The following is an 18,227-nucleotide window of genomic DNA, read 5'->3' as shown; positions in this document are numbered from 1 at the left end:
CTATCTCTCCCTCTTAACTCCATTCTCCTACCTTCTCCTCATAATGCCTGACTCCCGCACTAATCAAGAATCTATCTATCTCTGCCTTAAGAATATCCATTGACACCCTCCACAGCCTTCTGTGGCAATGAATTCCACAGATTTGCCACCCTCCGACTAAAGAAATTCTTCCTACAATACAATACCTTTTATTTGTCATTTGAACCTCACATGAGGTTCAAACGAAATTTGGTTTCTGCAGCCATACAAAAAAAGAACCAAGACACACACCAACACAATTCAATTCACATAAACATCCATCACAGCGAGTCCTCCTCACTGTGAAGGAAGGTAAAACTCATCACCTTCCTAAAATAACGTCCTTTAATTCTGAGGCTATGAGTCCTGGACTCTCCCACTAGTGGAAACATCCTCTCCACATCCACTCTATCCAGGCCTTTCACTATTCGGTACGTTTCTACGAGGTCCCCCTCATCTAAACTCAAAAGAGAGAATAGAGAGATATGATTCAAATGGAAGAAAATGGGGTTGGTGTAGTTGGGCAATCTATGGTCTATTGCCTATTGTCATATGGGCATCTTGGTCGGCATGGGTGAATCAGGTCAAGGAGCCTGATTCCATGTTATCAATGTCTATGTATCCTTGGCTCTAAAGGCCAGAAGCAAACCGGCTTGGATTTTACAACAACGTGTTCTGTTATCTTTTTACTCCCGATAAATTCAATTACTTAAACTTAAATTCTCGAGTTGCTAAGGAGGGAAGTCTCCAGATCAATAGTTGAAGCCTCAGGATGTGAGTGCAGTAACTGAAATTACATGCTCTCCCTGCCTAAGATGTATCATAGCCACCAGGCGAAATGTGTAGGAAGGAACTGCAGGTACTGGTTTACATTGAAGATAGACACAAAATGCTGGAGTAACTCAGCGGGACAGCCTTCCCCTCAGCTAACAATGAACCATTCTACATTTCTATATCACCATCCGCTTTGATCTGTCGTTTTCACACCTTATCCTTTTATATCTCTAGACTCCCTCTCCCCTGATTCTCAGTCTGAAGAAGGATCTCGACCCGAAATGTCACCCATTCCTGCTCTCCAGAGATGCTGCCCGTCCCGCTGAGTTACCCCAGCATTTTGTGTCTATCATTCATAGCCTCCAGATTTGCTGTTCTTCAAGACATGTAACAGTTCTTTTAATGTCTATTCCATTAAAATCCTTCATCATTTTAAAGAGCATGATAAGATCATCATCCCTCAACGTTCTTCCTTCAGGATAAAGGAGGTCTACAAAGATGTAACTTTGCACGAATGCTGGAGGTCCACCAGTGGTTAAAGTGCAGGTATTGGAAGAAAAGGCAAGTGCTTCCCTGACCTCAACTGGCTGGCCAAGAATGGAGCCAAGCTTGTGTGGTCCCACCCAGATCTGCAATGGATGAGCAAACAAGATGTGTATGAAGGAACCGCAGATGCCAGTTTACACCGAAGATAGACACAGAATGCTGGAGTAACTCAGCGGGTCCGGAAGCATTGTTGCGATGTTGGTTTCATTCTAGTCGATTGTTTTCTGCACCTTCCCCAGCAACCTAATTTTCAATGGGTGAAGAATGGTCTCGACCCGAAACGCCACCCATCCCTTCTCTCCAGAGATGCTGTCTGACCCGCTGCATTACCCCAGCTTTTTGTGTCTATCTTCAATCGATTTTGCGATATGTTGACTGCAACTGTATATAAGGTTAAAATACACTAAGTTTTGCAGTTACACAACAGTTACAGAAAACAAGAGAGAGTCAAGAGTGTTTTATTGTCATATGTCCCACATAGAACAATGAAATTCTTACTTGCTGCAGCACACCAGAATATGTGAACATAGTACACTGTAAACAATATAATAAACAAGAGAGAAAAAAGATCAGTGTGTATATGTACACGCACTCCCAAGTACACACATATACATATATACACATATATATACACACATATACCAGTACATATATATACATATGTAACTGTTGTAACTGTCACTGTATGTCATGTTGTTACTTGTGGGCGGAGCACCATGGCAAATTCCTTGTATGTGAATACTTGGCCAATAAACCTACTTAGATACACACACACACACACACACACACACACACACACACAAAATAAACAATAGTAGTGCAATAATAACAATAATAGTCTATGGAGTTACGAGCTTATTTGGAGGTTGGAGTGTTTACTAGCCTGATGGCTGTAGGAAAGAAGCTGTTTCTGAACCTGGACGGTACAGTGAGTACAGGAATGTCAAAGCCGATAGGTCTGAGCTGCAGGTGATGGGGGAATGTTTCTCAAACCATTTCTTTTTATTAAAGTTTTGAAACTTTTCTGCAAATTCCCATCTTTCCTCAGCATTCTTATTTCAGATCAAACCGTTCCCTCATTTTGTCAAGGAAGGAACTGCAGATGCTGGTTTACACCAAAGATAAGACACAAAATGCTGGAGTAGCTCAGCGGGACAGGCAGCATCTCCGGAAAGAAGGGATGGGTGTGAAGAAGGGTCTCGACTTGAAAATGTCACCCATTCCTTCTCTCCGGCATACTCCAGCTCCATACTCCAGCATTTTGTGTCGATCCCTCATATTGTCAAATTTCCTTTTTACACTGATCATCATGCCTGCTTGGGTGCAGTTGGCTTGCCTGGCATGCAATGTTTTCTAAAGAGATCAGATTAGATTAGTTTAGAGGTACAGCGCGGAAACGGGCCCTTCGACCCCGCACCGACTAGCGATCCCCAGTACACTAGCATTGTCCGGGGGTGGGAGATTGTAACCTTCACGTGGTCCGCCCTGTTTCGACGAATTCAATCAACCTGGTGTGCACAATCAAATAAGATCAAACAGAACAAGTTGTCCTCCAACTTTTTGCAGTGCACACGCCATACTCAAGAAGAAGAAGAAGAAGCATTGGCCTATGCACAAGGGACAATTTACAATTTTTACCGAAGCCATTTAACCTACAAACCTGAACGTATTTGGAATGTGGGAGGAAACCGGAGAAAACCCACGCAGGTCACGGGGAGAACGTACAAACACCGTACAGACAGCACCGGTAGTCAGGATCGAACCCGGGTCCCTGGCGCTGTGAGGCAGCAACTCTACAGTTGCGCCACCGTGCTGAGATGACATAAGAAATTTAACGGAGTGCACAGTGCAGAATAAGAATGAATTGCATCGTATGTGGTTGCAACATCGCTGTGGGTTGAACAGTGCTGTGTCCAGCTGAGAGTGGCGAGAAAGAAATTGAATTCGGGAATCATGATCTGAAAAGTGTTGGTCAGGTTGTTTATTGGCAGGTGAACCTAACTACTGGATTATTTCTCCTGCAACGTCCTTCCCTTCCGAACAGCTTGAAGTTGATAGAATCCGTTTATTCCATTGTATCCACATGGAGGCACCTGTTCAAATTCACAGACAGAGCACACTGCACTGTTGATGTGTGAAAACACTCTGAAGGGTTAAAATCACAATCAAACTTACCACCAATGAACCTGCCGAAAATAACACCGTTGCTTCATTGATAACATGGATAGAATTGGTCGAAATTGTGCTTTGATATTTGGATAGGAAATTAATGGACACATGTTCAGCCTCTGAATGAGGATTGAAGTACACAATTTGAAATTGTTTTGAGAAGAATGAGAACTGGAATTGTTTAAAGAATGTGTCCCTGTTCTTGCTTATATATTTTATACATCTTCTGATCACGAAATCAAAGTATGTGTATCCCTTTCACAAGACGTTGCTTCAGGCACGCCGTTTGGTTTGTTCTGATGTCCCTGTTCTTCAGACTGACTAATACTTCTAATGTTTCTTCACGCCGACTGATAGGAACTACCGCGAGTTTAATCCTGATGAACAGAACGGTGTGCGAGGTGCCTCGGTTTAATTGAACCAATAATCTGTAGTCAGGTTAGTCTTCACAATCAGGCTGGCATTTAGCAGAAGGGTTTAAAAAAAAAAAAATTTAGGCGATGCATTTCACATGTTGCGGGTTAATCGAAGCTTGGTTTATGCCCCCGGGCAGACACTAAATCGTTAACCCTTGCACCCTGGATTTTGCCTTCATTCCAGTGCTTCCTGTTTACTGCTTGGTTGCTAGCCACTGACATCACTGTCTCCACCTCTCCCAATCAATCTCTCATACAGAGAGCGAGAGACACACACGCACGCATTCATAGGCTGAGCAGCAGTATTAGAAAGACAAGGAGCGCCGAGGTAGTGAAGCAGCATGCACAGGGTTTCTACAACTCAATGTATATGAGCACCCTAGCCCAGCGCTGGAGACTCGTCTGCGCTGTGTAACAGAGAGAGCACCTTATATTCGCTACTCTGTCCCCACTTCAAGATTCAGGGTGGCTTTCCCCCCCCCTCGCTCTCTCTCTTCCCCCCCTCTTTCTTTATCTCTTACTTCTTCCCTTCTGCCGACTGCTGTGTTTGAAAAGGGTCGCATGCATGACAGTCCGAAAAGGAGAGAAAATGGCCATAAGCATTCAGGAGCATATGGCTATCGACGTCTGCCCGGGTCCCATCAAACCTATTAAACAAATCTCTGATTACTTCCCTCGTTTTCCTCGTGGCCTTCCCTCGGCCGTGAACCGCAACAACTCTATGCATTCCACCGTCAGCCAGCCCCCAGTCACCCAGTCCGAGGCTAGGAAGGAGGATGATGATGTGGACAAATTGTTTGGTGCTTATGGAACCGCATCAGCAGCACCTGCCAAAGCTGAGGAGGAAATTGACATCGACGGCTATGAATCCGATGACTCCAGTAAGTCTCTTACTTCCCAACTATGTTCTACTTGTGTTTGTGTTGGTCTGCTGTTGCTGTAAATGTGTTCTTGGTTGGGGGTTTTTTTCTGCTTAAAATGTGAACCTGCACCTGAAGGATCTCGACCCGAAACGTCACCCATTCCTTCTCTCCAGAGATGCTGCTGCTGCCGCTGCCGCCTGTCCCGCTGAGTTACTCCAGCTTTTTGCCTCTATCTATCCTGATTATATTTAGCACGTTTCAGTAAATTCCGAAGCTGTTTTTTTTTTTTTGTTTAAACAAAAATATTTCATAATAATTCCGGGGGCATTTAAAGCGACCCCAGAAATTCCACTCAGAGGTTCGACTGCAAAGTGTTAACGCCAAACTTCACGGATGATAACTTGGTGAAGAAGCCATCTGCCATTAACCATTCCATCCCCAAGTCTCCCTTAATGAGGCAGGGTAGAAATCTGTCGTGACAAAAAAAAAAATGCAACTGGTTTCAGATAAATTAGCGGGGAAAATGTTTCACACTTGAGGTAAAACCGGAACGTGAGTTCCATTTTAATCTACCTGGCTCCAAGTGCTGAACGAGTGAATGTTTGTAAGTGATCTGATTTTCACTCTAGATCGCCTGCTTCGGAGTTTGACAAATAATTAGGGCTTCAGTCCCCAGCACTAGGGGTGGAAAAAAATAATCCAAAAAGAGGATTTAAAACCAGCATCATTTACAGCATTGAATGCAGCGTTTTTTTATTTAATTATTTTGAATACCGGTGCCATTAATTGATAGACTTTCAAATTTACATGTAGCTACTTGACCTGACATCGCATAAACAGCATAAAAAGCTCATTTGACCAAATGTCAAGCTGCGAGGTGTACTGTTTTGAATGCACTATGAGCATCATTACAAAGGGGAGTCGTTTTTATTTACATCACAGTCTGAGCAAAGTCAGTTTTTTTTTATTAATAGGTCGTTCATTACTAAGGATTTCAAAAAAAAAATGTGGCTGATGAAAATGTGCGTTAAATTGTAAATACTCGTGGAGGTGATGTTTTGTAGATTTGAATTCTCTTAACTGCGTTGCCACATCATTTAAAAAAAAAAATAGTCAGACAATAAATGTAGCAGGATCAAAATGTAAGTATATTCTTTAAAAGTTAGCATCTCGATGCTATAATTTATTTAAAACATATTCCCAGTATTGACATGTGGGAGGTGATATGTACACTTGTAGATTGCCACACCCAAATGAAATAACACGTGATTTTTTTTAGCTCGGGTGGTCTGATATTTTAAATATTAATTTTGAAGGTATCATTGTTCCTCCCACTAGATTAACCTGCCTGGCCAAGTTTGGGTATAGGAGAAAGCCCTTTGCAACCAGTTTTTATTTAATACACGATCGGGGTGTTTATTGATTTGGTCAGTGTTCCAAGTCTGTGAGCAGGTTCGGAAGGATGTCTGTAAAACTGACCAGACTAAAGAGTCAGATATACAAGAGTCTTTTAGATTATCCCTGAGTAATTAACTATCCTAGTTGACTCCAAATGGTTTTTTTTTAAAGAAAAAAAATATATATATTTAAACTACTTGTGTATAAATGATGTTAACATACTTGCAGATTACACTAGTTTGATATTTCTGGCAGGCTGCTACAACTGCATTATCCATTACAGCTGTTTCAGTCTTGAATTCCCTGCTTTGCGACCAAGCTGAGAATGGTCCAAGTTTCCACTTGCACTTTGCTGGAAGTACTTGTGATTTATACCTGGCCTTGGTTTCAGTGAGTCGGCATCAATTCTGGGTGAATGATAACTTGCAATTCTGCAGCACCTTCAGTGTAATGAAAAAATAATCACGGAGCATTGCACAGCAACAGAAATAATGGAGCATCAAGCAGTGTGAGGAGAAGGGTCAGGAACGCTGACCAAAGGGAGGTTCAAAGCAAATGATTTTGAGCAGTCTTTTGAAGGTGAGAGTATTGGTTACAAAGTGCAGGGTTTTGTGAAATCGTCCCTAGATGGTTACAGTCCATGCCTCTATGCATGCAGGGGCAAGTGTTTCTGCACAGAGTCTGGTGAGTACACAGTGACTCAATGGTAGAGTCGCTGCCTTGCAGCGCCAGAGACCCAGGTTCGATCCTGACAGCGGGTGCTGTCTGTATGGAGTTTGTACGTTCACCCTGTGACTGCGTGGGTTTTCTCTGGGTGCTCTGGTTTCCTCCCACACTCCAAAGATGCACAGGTTTGTGGGTTAATTGGCTTCGGTAAGTTGTAAAATTGTCCCTAGTGTGTGTGTAGGTTAGTGTCCGGGGTGATCGCTCGTTGGTGCAGACTCGATGGGCTGAAGGGCCTGTTTCAGCGCTGTATCTCTAAAGTCTAAAGTAGAGTGCCTGGAATGCACTGCCAGGGATAGTGGTTGAGACAGATATGATAGTGGGAGTTAAGTGACTTTTGGATAGACATATGGACGTGCAGGGCATGGAGGATATGCAGTATGTGGAGGCAGGTATGAGTTGGTCTTGGCATCATGCTCGGCACAGAAATTATGGGCAGAATGGCCTGTTCCCGTGCTATAATCTTCTATGCTCTATGTACTAAAAGAGAATATAAGAATGGGAAGATTCCAACAATATAAATGAGGCACAAACACATTTGTGATGGAATTTGCAGTGGTTTGGAGGAGCAAGACTGCTGAGGAGGTGCAGGGTGGTTGTGGGGAGATCAAAAGATATTTTCTGTTATACCGAGGATAGACAAAAGAGATTGTTTCGAGAGAAGGATAAAGTATTTTACCATTTGTGAATTATGGGCTTTTTGGTTACCTTTTTGTGAGGATCTGCTCAATTTTATTGAAGCTAAGTATACCAGAGTCGGGCAAGAGATGTGAAGTTATAGTTATGAGGGAAAAAAAGCAACAAGAGTACCATTTTCAGTGGAGTAGAAAAATAATATTGGAGGCTTTTTAAGTGCAGAGTGGATAATGGAAAGAGCAATATAGATTGGGGTTTGATATTTAAATGACCACAGAGAGAGTGAGGGGTGAGATGACAAGGAATTTCTAAATGCAGAAACCTGGTCAATGCTAAGGAATGAGAAAAGTTCTAATGCAGGTAAATGGGTTTAGCTGAGATGGACATCTTAATCGGCAGGGACAGGTTTGGCCAAAGGGCCTCTTTCTGTTTCTATAACTCTAGGAAAGCATTCCTCGCTACCTGGCCTGTTTAATAGTGTAGACACCAAAAGCTCGAGTAACTCAGCGGGTGAGGCAGCATCTCAGGAAAGAAGGAATGGGCGACGTTTCGAGTCGAGACCCTTCTTCAGACCCGCAACATCGCCCATTCCTTCTCTCCTGTGATGCTGCCTCACCTGCTGAGTTACTCCAGCTTTTTGTGTCTACCTTCGATTTTAACCAGCATCTGCAGTTCTTTCTTACACTGTTTAATAGTGTGTTGTTCTGGAGCTAACAAGACTACATGTTTACCTGACTGCAACAACAGATGTGAAAAACGGTGTGAAGGAAAGATTGTTTGGGGAGTGTTGCCACTTTCACACCCATACCTCTTTTGAGGAACTGCAGATGCTGGTTTATACCCGAGGATAGACACAAAGTGCTGGAGTAACTCAGCGGGTCGGGCAGCATCTCTGGAGATAAAGGATGTGTGACATTTCAGGTCGGGGCCCTTCTTCAGAATGTCTAAAGAGGAATCTCTACCCCGAAACGTCAGCCATCCTTTTTCTCCAGTGATGCTGCCCGACCTGCTGAGTTACTCCAGCACTTTGTGTTTATCCTCTTTTGAGGAAGTAGTGTAAGAAGTTAAGGGCCTGTCCCACTGTACGAGGTAATTCAAGAGCTCTCCCGAGTTTAAAAAAAAAAAATCAAACTCGTGGTAAGCATGGAGCGGGTACGTCGGAGCTCGGGACGTATCTTAGCGGCCCGTAACGCTAACAGCAGGTACTCGGGAAACGCGGTAAGCTCGTGAACTCTCGTGAAGACTTTTCAACATGCTGAAAAATGTCCACGAGAGCCCCGAGTACCTACGAGCGGCCATTACCGTAATTCTCCGAGTTCGAATCGGGGGAAACTCGGGAGAGCTCTTGAATTACCTCGTACAGTGGGACAGGCCCTTAATGCTGATTCTAAAAGCCAGGTACATACATGAATCCAGTCCCTCTGTGCTGAGTGTGTTTGCAGCTCTAAGACATGTGAGAGTTATCATATGGAAGTTTGCCTAAGAAGTTAAATGTCATGTTTGTGCATTGGTTTTAGTTTAACTTATTGTCACGTGGACCGATTTGCAGTGAAAAGCTTTTTCAGTCTGCTATCCAGTCGGCAACAATACTGGATCACAATCAAGCTGTTCAGTGTACAGATACAGGATAAAGGACATAATGTTCGTGCATGATAAAGAACAGTAAAGGTAGTTCAATGGCATAGATGGGAGATCAGATTCAGATTCAATTTTAATTGTCATTGTCAGTGTACAATACAGAGATAACAAAATGCAGTTAGCATCTCCCTGGAAGAGCGACATAGCAAATGATTTGAATAAATAATAATAAGTGTCCGGGGGGGGGTGATTGGCAGTCACCGAGGTACGTTGTTGAGTAGAGTGACAGCCGCCGGGAAGAAGCTGTTCCTGGACCTGCTGGTTCGGCAACGGAGAGACCTGTACGGCCTCCCGGATGGTAGGAGGGTAAACAGTCCATGGTTGGGGTGAGAGCAGTCCTTGGCGATGCTGAGCGCCCTCCGCAGACAACGCTTGCTTTGGACAGACTCAATGGAGGGGAGCGAGGAACCGGTGATGCGTTGGGCAATTTTCACCACCCTCTGCAATGCCTTCCGGTCGGAGACAGAGCAGTTGCCATACAGTTGGTAAGGATGCTCTCGATGGTGCAGCGGTAGAAGTTCACCAGGATCTGAGGAGACAGATGGACCTTCTTCAGTCTCCTCAGGAAGAAGAGACGCTGGTGAGCCTTCTTGATCAGAGTTGAGGTATTGTGGGTCCAAGAGAGGTCATCGGAGATGTTGACTCCCAGGAACCTGAAGCTAGAAACACGTTCCACCTCCGTCCCGTTAATGTGGATGGGGGTGTGCGTGCCGCCCCTGGACTTCCTGAAGTCTACAATGAGCTCCTTGGTCTTCTTGGAGTTAAGGGCCAGGTTGTTGTCAGCGCACCATGCTGCTAAGTGCTGGACCTCCTCCCTATAGGCCGACTCATTGTTGTTGCTGATGAGGCCAATCACCGTTGTATCATCTGCATACTTGATGATGGTGTTAGTACCATGTACAGGTGTGCAGTCATAGGTGAAGAGGGAGTAGAGGAGGGGGCTCAGCACACAGCCCTGTGGAACGCCGGTGTTCAGGGTGAGGGTTGAAGAGGTGTGCTTGTCTAACCTAACAGACTGGGGTCTGTTGGTTAGAAAGTCCAGTATCCAGTTGCAGAGGGAGGGATCGATGCCCAGGTTACTGAGTTTGGTGATCAGTTTAGATGGTATAATGGTGTTGAATGCTGAGCTGTAATCGATGAACAGCATTCTTACGTAAGTGTCTCTGTTGTCGAGGTGGGAGAGGGCGGAGTGAAGTGCCGTTGAGATGGCATCCTCTGTACTCCTGTTCTTGCGGTAGGCAAACTGATAGGGATCCAGTGTGGGGGGTAGGCAGCTTTTGAGGTGTGCCAGGACCAGCCTATCGAAGCACTTGGTGATGATGGGGGTAAGTGCAACTGGGCGGAAGTCGTTGAGGCTTGCCGCAGTGGAGTGTTTTGGCACTGGCACGATGGAGGTGGTTTTAAGGCACGTGGGGACAACTGCTTGGGCAAGTGACAGGTTGAAGATGTCAGTCCAGACGTCTGTCAGCTGCACAGCACAGGCCCTGAGCACGCGCCCGGGGATGCCGTCAGGGACAGCAGCCTTACGTGCATTGGTCCTACTCAGTGCCACGTATACGTCGTAGGGGGTGAGTGTGAGGGGTTGGTGATCGGCAGGTAGCACAGCCTTGATGGCTGTCTCTAGATTGTCCCTGTCGAAACGGCAATAGAAGTGATTAAGCTCCTCAAGGACCACTCTCCAGAGGATGGTGCAGTTGTGTGATTACATCGGGGAGGAAACTGTCCCTGAATCTGGAGGTATGTGTGTTTTCAACCTTCTGTGCCTCTTGCCTGATGGGAGAGGGGAGAAGAGGGAGTGGCCAGGGTGAGACTGGTCCTTGATTATGCTGGTGTCCTTGCTGGGGCAGCCTGAAGTGTAGATGGAGTCAACTGGTACTGCAAGAAAATTAGACTTCCAAATCTGAAACTCATTCAATATTTCTATCTTGTGGTGTGTGGACTGGCTTGATATATAACTGAGAGAGATTCTTTGGAGATTCCCAGTTCCCAGAAGAAAAAGTAATAACTGATTGCTCAAAGTTAAAATATGATATCATAATCTGTTTTCAATAGACAATTTGTGCAGGAGTAGGCCATTCGACCCTTCGAGCCAGCACTGCCATTCAATGTGATCATGGCTGATCAACCCCAATTAGTACCCCATTCCTGCCTTCTCCCCATATCCCCTGACTCCACTATTTTTAAGAGCCCTATCTAGCTCTCTCTTGAAAGCATCCAGGGAACCTGCCTCCACCGCCCTCTGAGGCAGAGAATTCCACAGACTCACCACTCACTGCGAGGAAAAGTGTTTCCTCGTCTCCATTCTAAATGGCTTACTCCTTACTCTTAAACTGTGGCCCCTGGTTCTGGACTCCCTCAACATCGGGAACATGACTTTTCATCATAGCCTCAACAGAATCAAGACCCAGTGGACATAGGTTTAAGGTGAGAAGAGAAATATTTAATAGGAACCCGAGGGACAACATTTCCACACAGAGGATGGTGGGCGTCTAGAACAAGTTGCCAGAGAAGGTAGTTGAGGCAGATACTACAACAACATTTAAAAGACACTTAGACAGGTCTACGGCTTGGAAAGGTTTAGAGGGATATGGGTAGAATGAGTGTAGATGGGACATCTTGGTCAACATGGGCCAAAGGACCTATTTCATGTTATATGACTATGATTCTCTGACATTAACAGACATTTAACTGTTTTATTAATGGCTATCTGAAGATATTTTGGAGCCAGCATGTTCCATTTATCCAGAATTATCTACATTCCTTACTGTGGACTGGTATCCATTGTGTTGTGATTTGCCAATTTCATAAGTGATAGGAGCAGATTAAGGCCATTTGGCCCATCAAGTCTACTCCGCCATTCATTCATGGCTGATCTATCTCTACTTTGTAACCCCATTCTCCTGCCTTCTCCCCAATAACCCTTGACACCTGTACTAATCAAGAATTGTCTATCTCTGCCATAAACATATCCATTGACTTGGCCTCCACAGCCTTCTGAAGCAATGAATCCCACAGATTCACCACCCTCTGACTAAATAAATTCCTCCTCATCTCCTTTCCAAAGGAAGGTCTTTTAATTCTGAATCTATGACCTCTGGTCCTAGACTCTCCCACTAGTGGAAACATTCCCTCCACATCCACTGTATCCAAGCCTAATTATGTTAAATTATGGATCAGATGTTGGAAAGGGAAACTTCATTTCATCTGTTTTGGCCAGCCACGTTGACAGTGGTTCTGGAACCTTGTCACCCATATTTTCACATTGCAACATTTACTAGGGCTCCAGTTACTGTATCAGACATTGGATTCTGCTCTTGAACTTTCTGTATGTAACAAATGATCCTATAGAGGTGGACAGGTCTTATCGAGGTGTACGAAATAATGACAGGAATAGATAGACGCACACAGCTTCTTGCCCAGAGTAGGGGAATCGAGAACCAGAGGACACGGGTTTAAGGTGAGAGGGGAAAGGTTTAATAGGCACCTGAGGGGTAACATTTTCACATGAAAGGTGGTGGGTGTATGAAACGAGTTGCCAGTGGAGGTGGTTAAGGCAGGGATTATTGCAACGTTGAAGAAACGTTTAGACAGGTACATGGATAGGATAGGTTTAGGGGGATATGGGCCAAACACAGGCAGTTGGGACCAGTGTAGATGGGACATGTTGGCCGGTCTGGGCAGGTTGAGTCGAAGGATCTGTTTTCCTGCTGTATCACTCTATGACTAAGTGCAAGCTCTAACCTTCCTTGGGGACAACGTTACTTACAGAAATGTAATGAATGCTGCCAATGAACTCGGTGTCAAATCTTACCCGCTGTACTGCCCCTTGTTCTCTGTCTTCAATTCTTGTCATCTCTCTTGTGTTAACTGGGTCCCTTTCATAGCTGCCTGTTTTTACCTTGTTAGCCCACCTTCCCCCATCCATCCCGTAGGGATTGCTTGTAGGCCATTAGCAGTTAGTGTCCAAAAAATTGCAAGGCTCTTTACTGGCCAGCTTCCTGGGTGGATTTCTAGGCCACTGGAAGCGGGTGAGTCTACATGTTTACCGTGACAGATGGGCGCAAGCCATTCTTTGGGCTAATATGTGTTGTGGATGTAATGTATCATTTAATGACGTTGACTTCAAACGGCAAAACAACTTATTTATAAAGTGTCTTTAACGTGGTCTCAGTGTGCTTCACTAGTGAGTTTTCATCCTAAGTTTGAACTAAATTCACATGTGGAGATAGACACTAAGAGCTGGAGTAACTCAGCGGGACAGGCAGCATCTCTGGAGAGAAGGAATAGGTGACATTTCAGTTCGAGACCCTTCTTGGGACCCGAAACGTCACTTATTCCTTCTCTCCAGAAATGCCTCCTGACCTGCTGAGTTACTCCAGGATTTTATCTATCGTCGGTGTAAACCAGCATCTGCAGTTCCTTCCTTCACATGAGGAGATTGGGTTGCGTGAGCTGGTGTTTACTTCAAATGTTGAATGTTTGCCGTTTTTTTTTAAAGTAGGAGAAAAGAAGGAGCATTAAAAATTTCTTAAAGGCAGGATATAAATTTGCATTTATTGTGTTAATGACATGACTTTTAAAGACTTTCATTGTAATATTATTTGTTTCATTGTCGTTCCCGTGTTGTTGCCAAACTGGGAAGCTGCTATCAGGATAACATTGCACTTTTATGGACAATTAAACTGAAGATGAAAAATCAATCAATTTAAAGTACTTTTCTAGCAACTAAGCAGACACAGTAAATATTATGAAGTTGCATTATTATCTAACTGTGAATTCAAACGTCATAATTACACACCACAGAGCACCCCCTCTCCCTACGCTTTGACTGGATGCATTGTGACAAATTAATCCATGCCAATTTTAAAAGGAAAATAAACTTCTGTTTAACACTTTCCAAACTAGTCAAAAATCTTGTTAAATTAAGGACTTCATAATTCATAAGGTCATAGAAACATAGAAAATAGGTGCAGGAGTAGGCCATTCGGCCCTTCGAGCCTGCACCGCCATTCAATATGATCATGGCTGATCATCCAACTCGGTATCCTGTACCTGCCTTCTCTCCATACCCCCTGATCCCTTTAGCCACAAGGGCCACATCTAACTCCCTCTTAAATATAGCCAATGAGCTGTGGCCTCAACTACCTTTTGTGGCAGTGAATTCCAGAGATTCACCACTCTCTGTGTAAAAAATGATTTTCTCATCTCGGTCCTAAAAGGCTTCCCTCTTATCCTTAAACTGTGACCCCTTGTTCTGGACTTCCCCAACATCGGGAATAATCTTCCTGCATCTAGCCTGTCCAACCCCTTAAGAATTTTGTAAGTTTCTATAAGATCCCCCCCTCAATCTTCTAAATTCTAGCGTGTACAAGCTGAGTCTATCCAGTCTTTCTTCATATGAAAGTCCTGACATCCCAGGAATCACTGGTGAACCTTCTCTGCACTCCCTCTATGGCAAGAATGTCTTTCCTCAGATTACGAAGCAATGGCCAAGAAAGCACACCAATGCCTCTAATAGAAGGCTTAGGAAGCTTGTCATGTTCCCAACAACTCGCATCGATGTTTACAGATATGCCGTCGAAAGCATTTTATCGGGAGTCATCACAGCATGGATTGGGAACAGCACCATCCAAGACCGCAGGAAATTACAGAGAATTGTGGACGCAGACCAGACCGTCACACAAACCAATCTTCCTTCCATTGACTCCATCTACACTTCATGCTGCCTCAGCAAGGCCAGCAGCATAAATAAGGACGAGTCTCACCCTGGTCACTCCCTCTTTCCCATCAGGCAAGAGGTACAGAAGTGCGAAAAACGCATACTTTCAGATTCAGAGGCAGTTTCTTCCCAGCTATTATCAGGTAATTGAACCATCCTACCACAACCAGAGCGCAGTCCTGATTAACTCAGCGGGACAGGCAGCATCTCTGGAGAGAAGGAATGGGTGACGTTTCATGTCGAGACCCTTCTTCAAAATGATCAGGGGGATCTATTTTTGTTGCCTTCTCCCCATGACTTGGCCTCCACAGCCGTCTGTGGCAATGAATTCCATTCTAAATGCGTCGTTTTATTCTGAGGCTGCTCCCTTTGGTTCTAGACTCCCATTCACTCTGTAATATTACTGAAAATAGTAATTGAGTCAGAAAACACAGAAACAGGTTCTTTGGCCCAACTTGCCCATGCCAACCAAGATGCTCCCTCGAAGCTAGTCCCAATGCCTCTGTTTGACCCGTACCTGTCTAAACCTTTCCTATCCATGTAACTGGCTTTGTATGTCTTTGTAAGATGCACAAATTGTTGTAAGATGCAAAAGTTGCCATTGTTTCCAGACATCATTTGTAGCAAGTTGATACAACTACCAGTGATGAGTGTTTTCAATTGACAAAGGGAGCATTAATTTGAAAGCATCTAACCTGGATGGAGCCAAATAGTATGTTATTCTCGTCAGGTTTACAGGTATCTGACTGACTGCATTTATGAAGAACGTAAATCTGAAGTCTATCATGGAATATCTAGCAAGTATTTGTTCCAGCATCAAGGGCGCAGCGGTAGAGGCACTGCCTTACAGCGCCAGAGACCCGAGTCCGATCCTTACTACAGGTGCTGCCTGTGCGGAGTTTGTACGTTATCTCCATGACCTGTGAGGGAGTTTCCCCAGATGCTCCGGTTCCCTCACACATTCCAAAGACGCACTATGAAGAAAGACTGGATAGACTTGGTTTATACTCTCTAGAATTTAGGAGATTGAGAGGGGATCTTATAGAAACTTACAAAATTCTTAAGGGGTTGGACAGGCTAGATGCAGGAAGATTGCTCCCGATGTTGGGGAAGTCCAGGACAAGGGGTCACAGCTTAAGGGTAAGGGGGAAATCCTTTAAAACCGAGATGAGAAGAACTTTTTTCACACAGAGAGTGGTGAATCTCTGGAACTCCCTGCCACAGAGGGTAGTCGAGGCCAGTTCATTGGCTATATTTAAGAGAGATTAGATGTGGCCCTTGTGGCTAAGGGGATCAGAGGGTATGGAGAGAAGGCAGGTATGGGATACTGAGTTGGATGATCAGCCATGATCATATTGAATGGCGGTGCAGGCTCGAAGGGCCGAATGGCCTACTCCTGCACCTAATTTCTATGTTTCTATGTTTCTATGTTTCTATGTACAGGTTTGTAGCCTAATTGGCTTTGGTCAAAATTATGAATTGTCCCTGGTGTGTGTAGAATAAGGCTGATGTGTGGGGATCGCTGGTTGGCCTGGGCTGGCCGAAGGGCCCGTTTCTGCGCTGTATCTCTAAACTAACCTAGTAAATGAATTATAATGGGATGCACAAAAACAGCCCTTTAATCGAGTCTGTGAATGGCTCGACAGCTAGTTAGTTGGGCAACTTTAACTGGGTTCAGAAACACAAGGCACTAACGGAGCACAATAGGCAATAGTGCTGAAGGTGATACATCTTGTCCTCCAACCTCATCTATTGCATCTGCTGCTCTAGATGTCAGCTGATCTACATCGGTGAGACCAAGCGCAGGCTTAGCGATCGTTTCGCCGAACACCTCCGCTCAGTCCGCATTAACCAACCTGACCTCCTGGTGGCTCAGCACTTCAACTCCCCCTCCCATTCCGTATCCGACCTCTCTGTCCTGGGCCTCCTCCATGGCCAGAGTGAAATTGGAGGAACAGCACCTCGTATTCCGCTTGGGTAGTCTGCATCCTAGTGGAATAAACATTGAAATCTCCCAATTCTGTTAGCCCTTGCTGTCTCTTAGCTCTCCCTCAGCCTTCGGGCTCCTCCTCCTTTTTCTTTCTTCTTCCCGCCCCCCCCATCAGTCTGAAGAAGGATTTTGGCCCGAAACGTTGCCTATTTCCTTCGTTCCATAGATGCTGCTGCACCCGCTGAGTTTCTCCAGCACTTTTGTCTACCTTCGATGTTCCAGCATCTGCAGTTCCTTCTTAAACATCTTGTTGAATGGTGGGTATTGTGCCAGACTGCTGCAACACAATGGCAGATTTCAGTTCTTGGGTTTGGAGGTAGATGCATTTCAAAAGATCATTGTGGGGGGGAGGGAGGGGGAAAGATGATTTTCTGAAACTGTTGGCCTGAGCTCATTTAGAATTTATAGATTCTCTGATGCAGTTAGTGAGGTGGGTGTTCATAGAGTGAGTGAATACCAGGAAAGAGGTGGCTTCCCTTAGAGCAGGCGATGAATACCCAGCCCAATGATTCAACCGCTGAAGGGAGCAATGGCAGAGAAAGTCAAGGCTGCCATCATTGTTCACAGAACCTGCCACTGTACAGGATGACACTTAGTGAAAATTATCTAGAATTACCAAGCTTTTCGTATTTCTTCTTTATACATTCCTACGCCACTTTAGCCTGATTATTATTTGTCCTTCCCCGTATCTACACTGACACCTCCCTCCCTCCAATTCGGTACCAGTGCCAAAGACCCAGGTTCAATCCTGACCCTGGGTGCTGTCTGTGTGGAGTTTGCACGTTATCCCTATGACCGACCGATTGGGTTTCCTTCAAGTGCTCCGGTTTCCTCCCTCCTATATCCCAGGGATGTGGGGGGTTTGGAGGTTAATTGACCTCGGTGAAAATTGCCCTTATATGTGTAAGGAGTGGATGAGAAAGTGGGATAACATTGAACTTGTGTGAACGGGTGATTGATGGTCAGCGTGGGTTCAATGGGCCGAAGGGCCTGTTTCCATGCTTGAATTTTCCTCTGTTTTGCTTCAACTTCAGCTCCTGTACGTCTTCATTGCTATTTCCTTCCCTTGGCCATTCTACTGTTGGTCCCTTTTATAATGGGCACGACATTAAGCCTCAGCAGATACCTTTAAAACAACAGCTCACTCGGTAGAACTCTTATTGCTGAGTCAGGGGGTTATGGGTTCAAATCCCATTCGAATGATTTAGCCCAGCCTAATGTGGGCTAAAGTCAGCCTAATGTGGGCTAAAGTCAGCCTAATGTGGGCTAAATCATTGCAATGGGGTTTACTATGCTGAGGAAATGTGTAGGAAGGAACTGCAGATGCTGGTTTATAC

General features: G+C 44.8%; 1 protein-coding gene across 1 annotated transcript in view; it reads left to right on the top strand.

Moving 5' to 3' along the window:
- The first annotated feature begins 4,233 nt into the window (after positions 1 to 4,233).
- The window catches only part of doc2b (double C2 domain beta), a 256,425-nt gene continuing 242,431 nt past the window's right edge, over positions 4,234 to 18,227 (top strand). The window contains exon 1 of the mRNA XM_033046182.1: positions 4,234 to 4,804. Coding sequence (XP_032902073.1) covers positions 4,489 to 4,804 — 316 coding nt within the window. The 5' untranslated portion in view covers positions 4,234 to 4,488. The remainder of the gene's footprint in view (positions 4,805 to 18,227) is intronic.

The sequence above is a fragment of the Amblyraja radiata genome, chromosome 28 (genome assembly GCF_010909765.2).
Source record: "Amblyraja radiata isolate CabotCenter1 chromosome 28, sAmbRad1.1.pri, whole genome shotgun sequence".
In the NCBI taxonomy this organism is placed as follows: domain Eukaryota; kingdom Metazoa; phylum Chordata; class Chondrichthyes; order Rajiformes; family Rajidae; genus Amblyraja; species Amblyraja radiata.
Note: the sequence above shows the minus strand (reverse complement) of the source record. Positions and strands in the feature narration are given on the sequence as shown.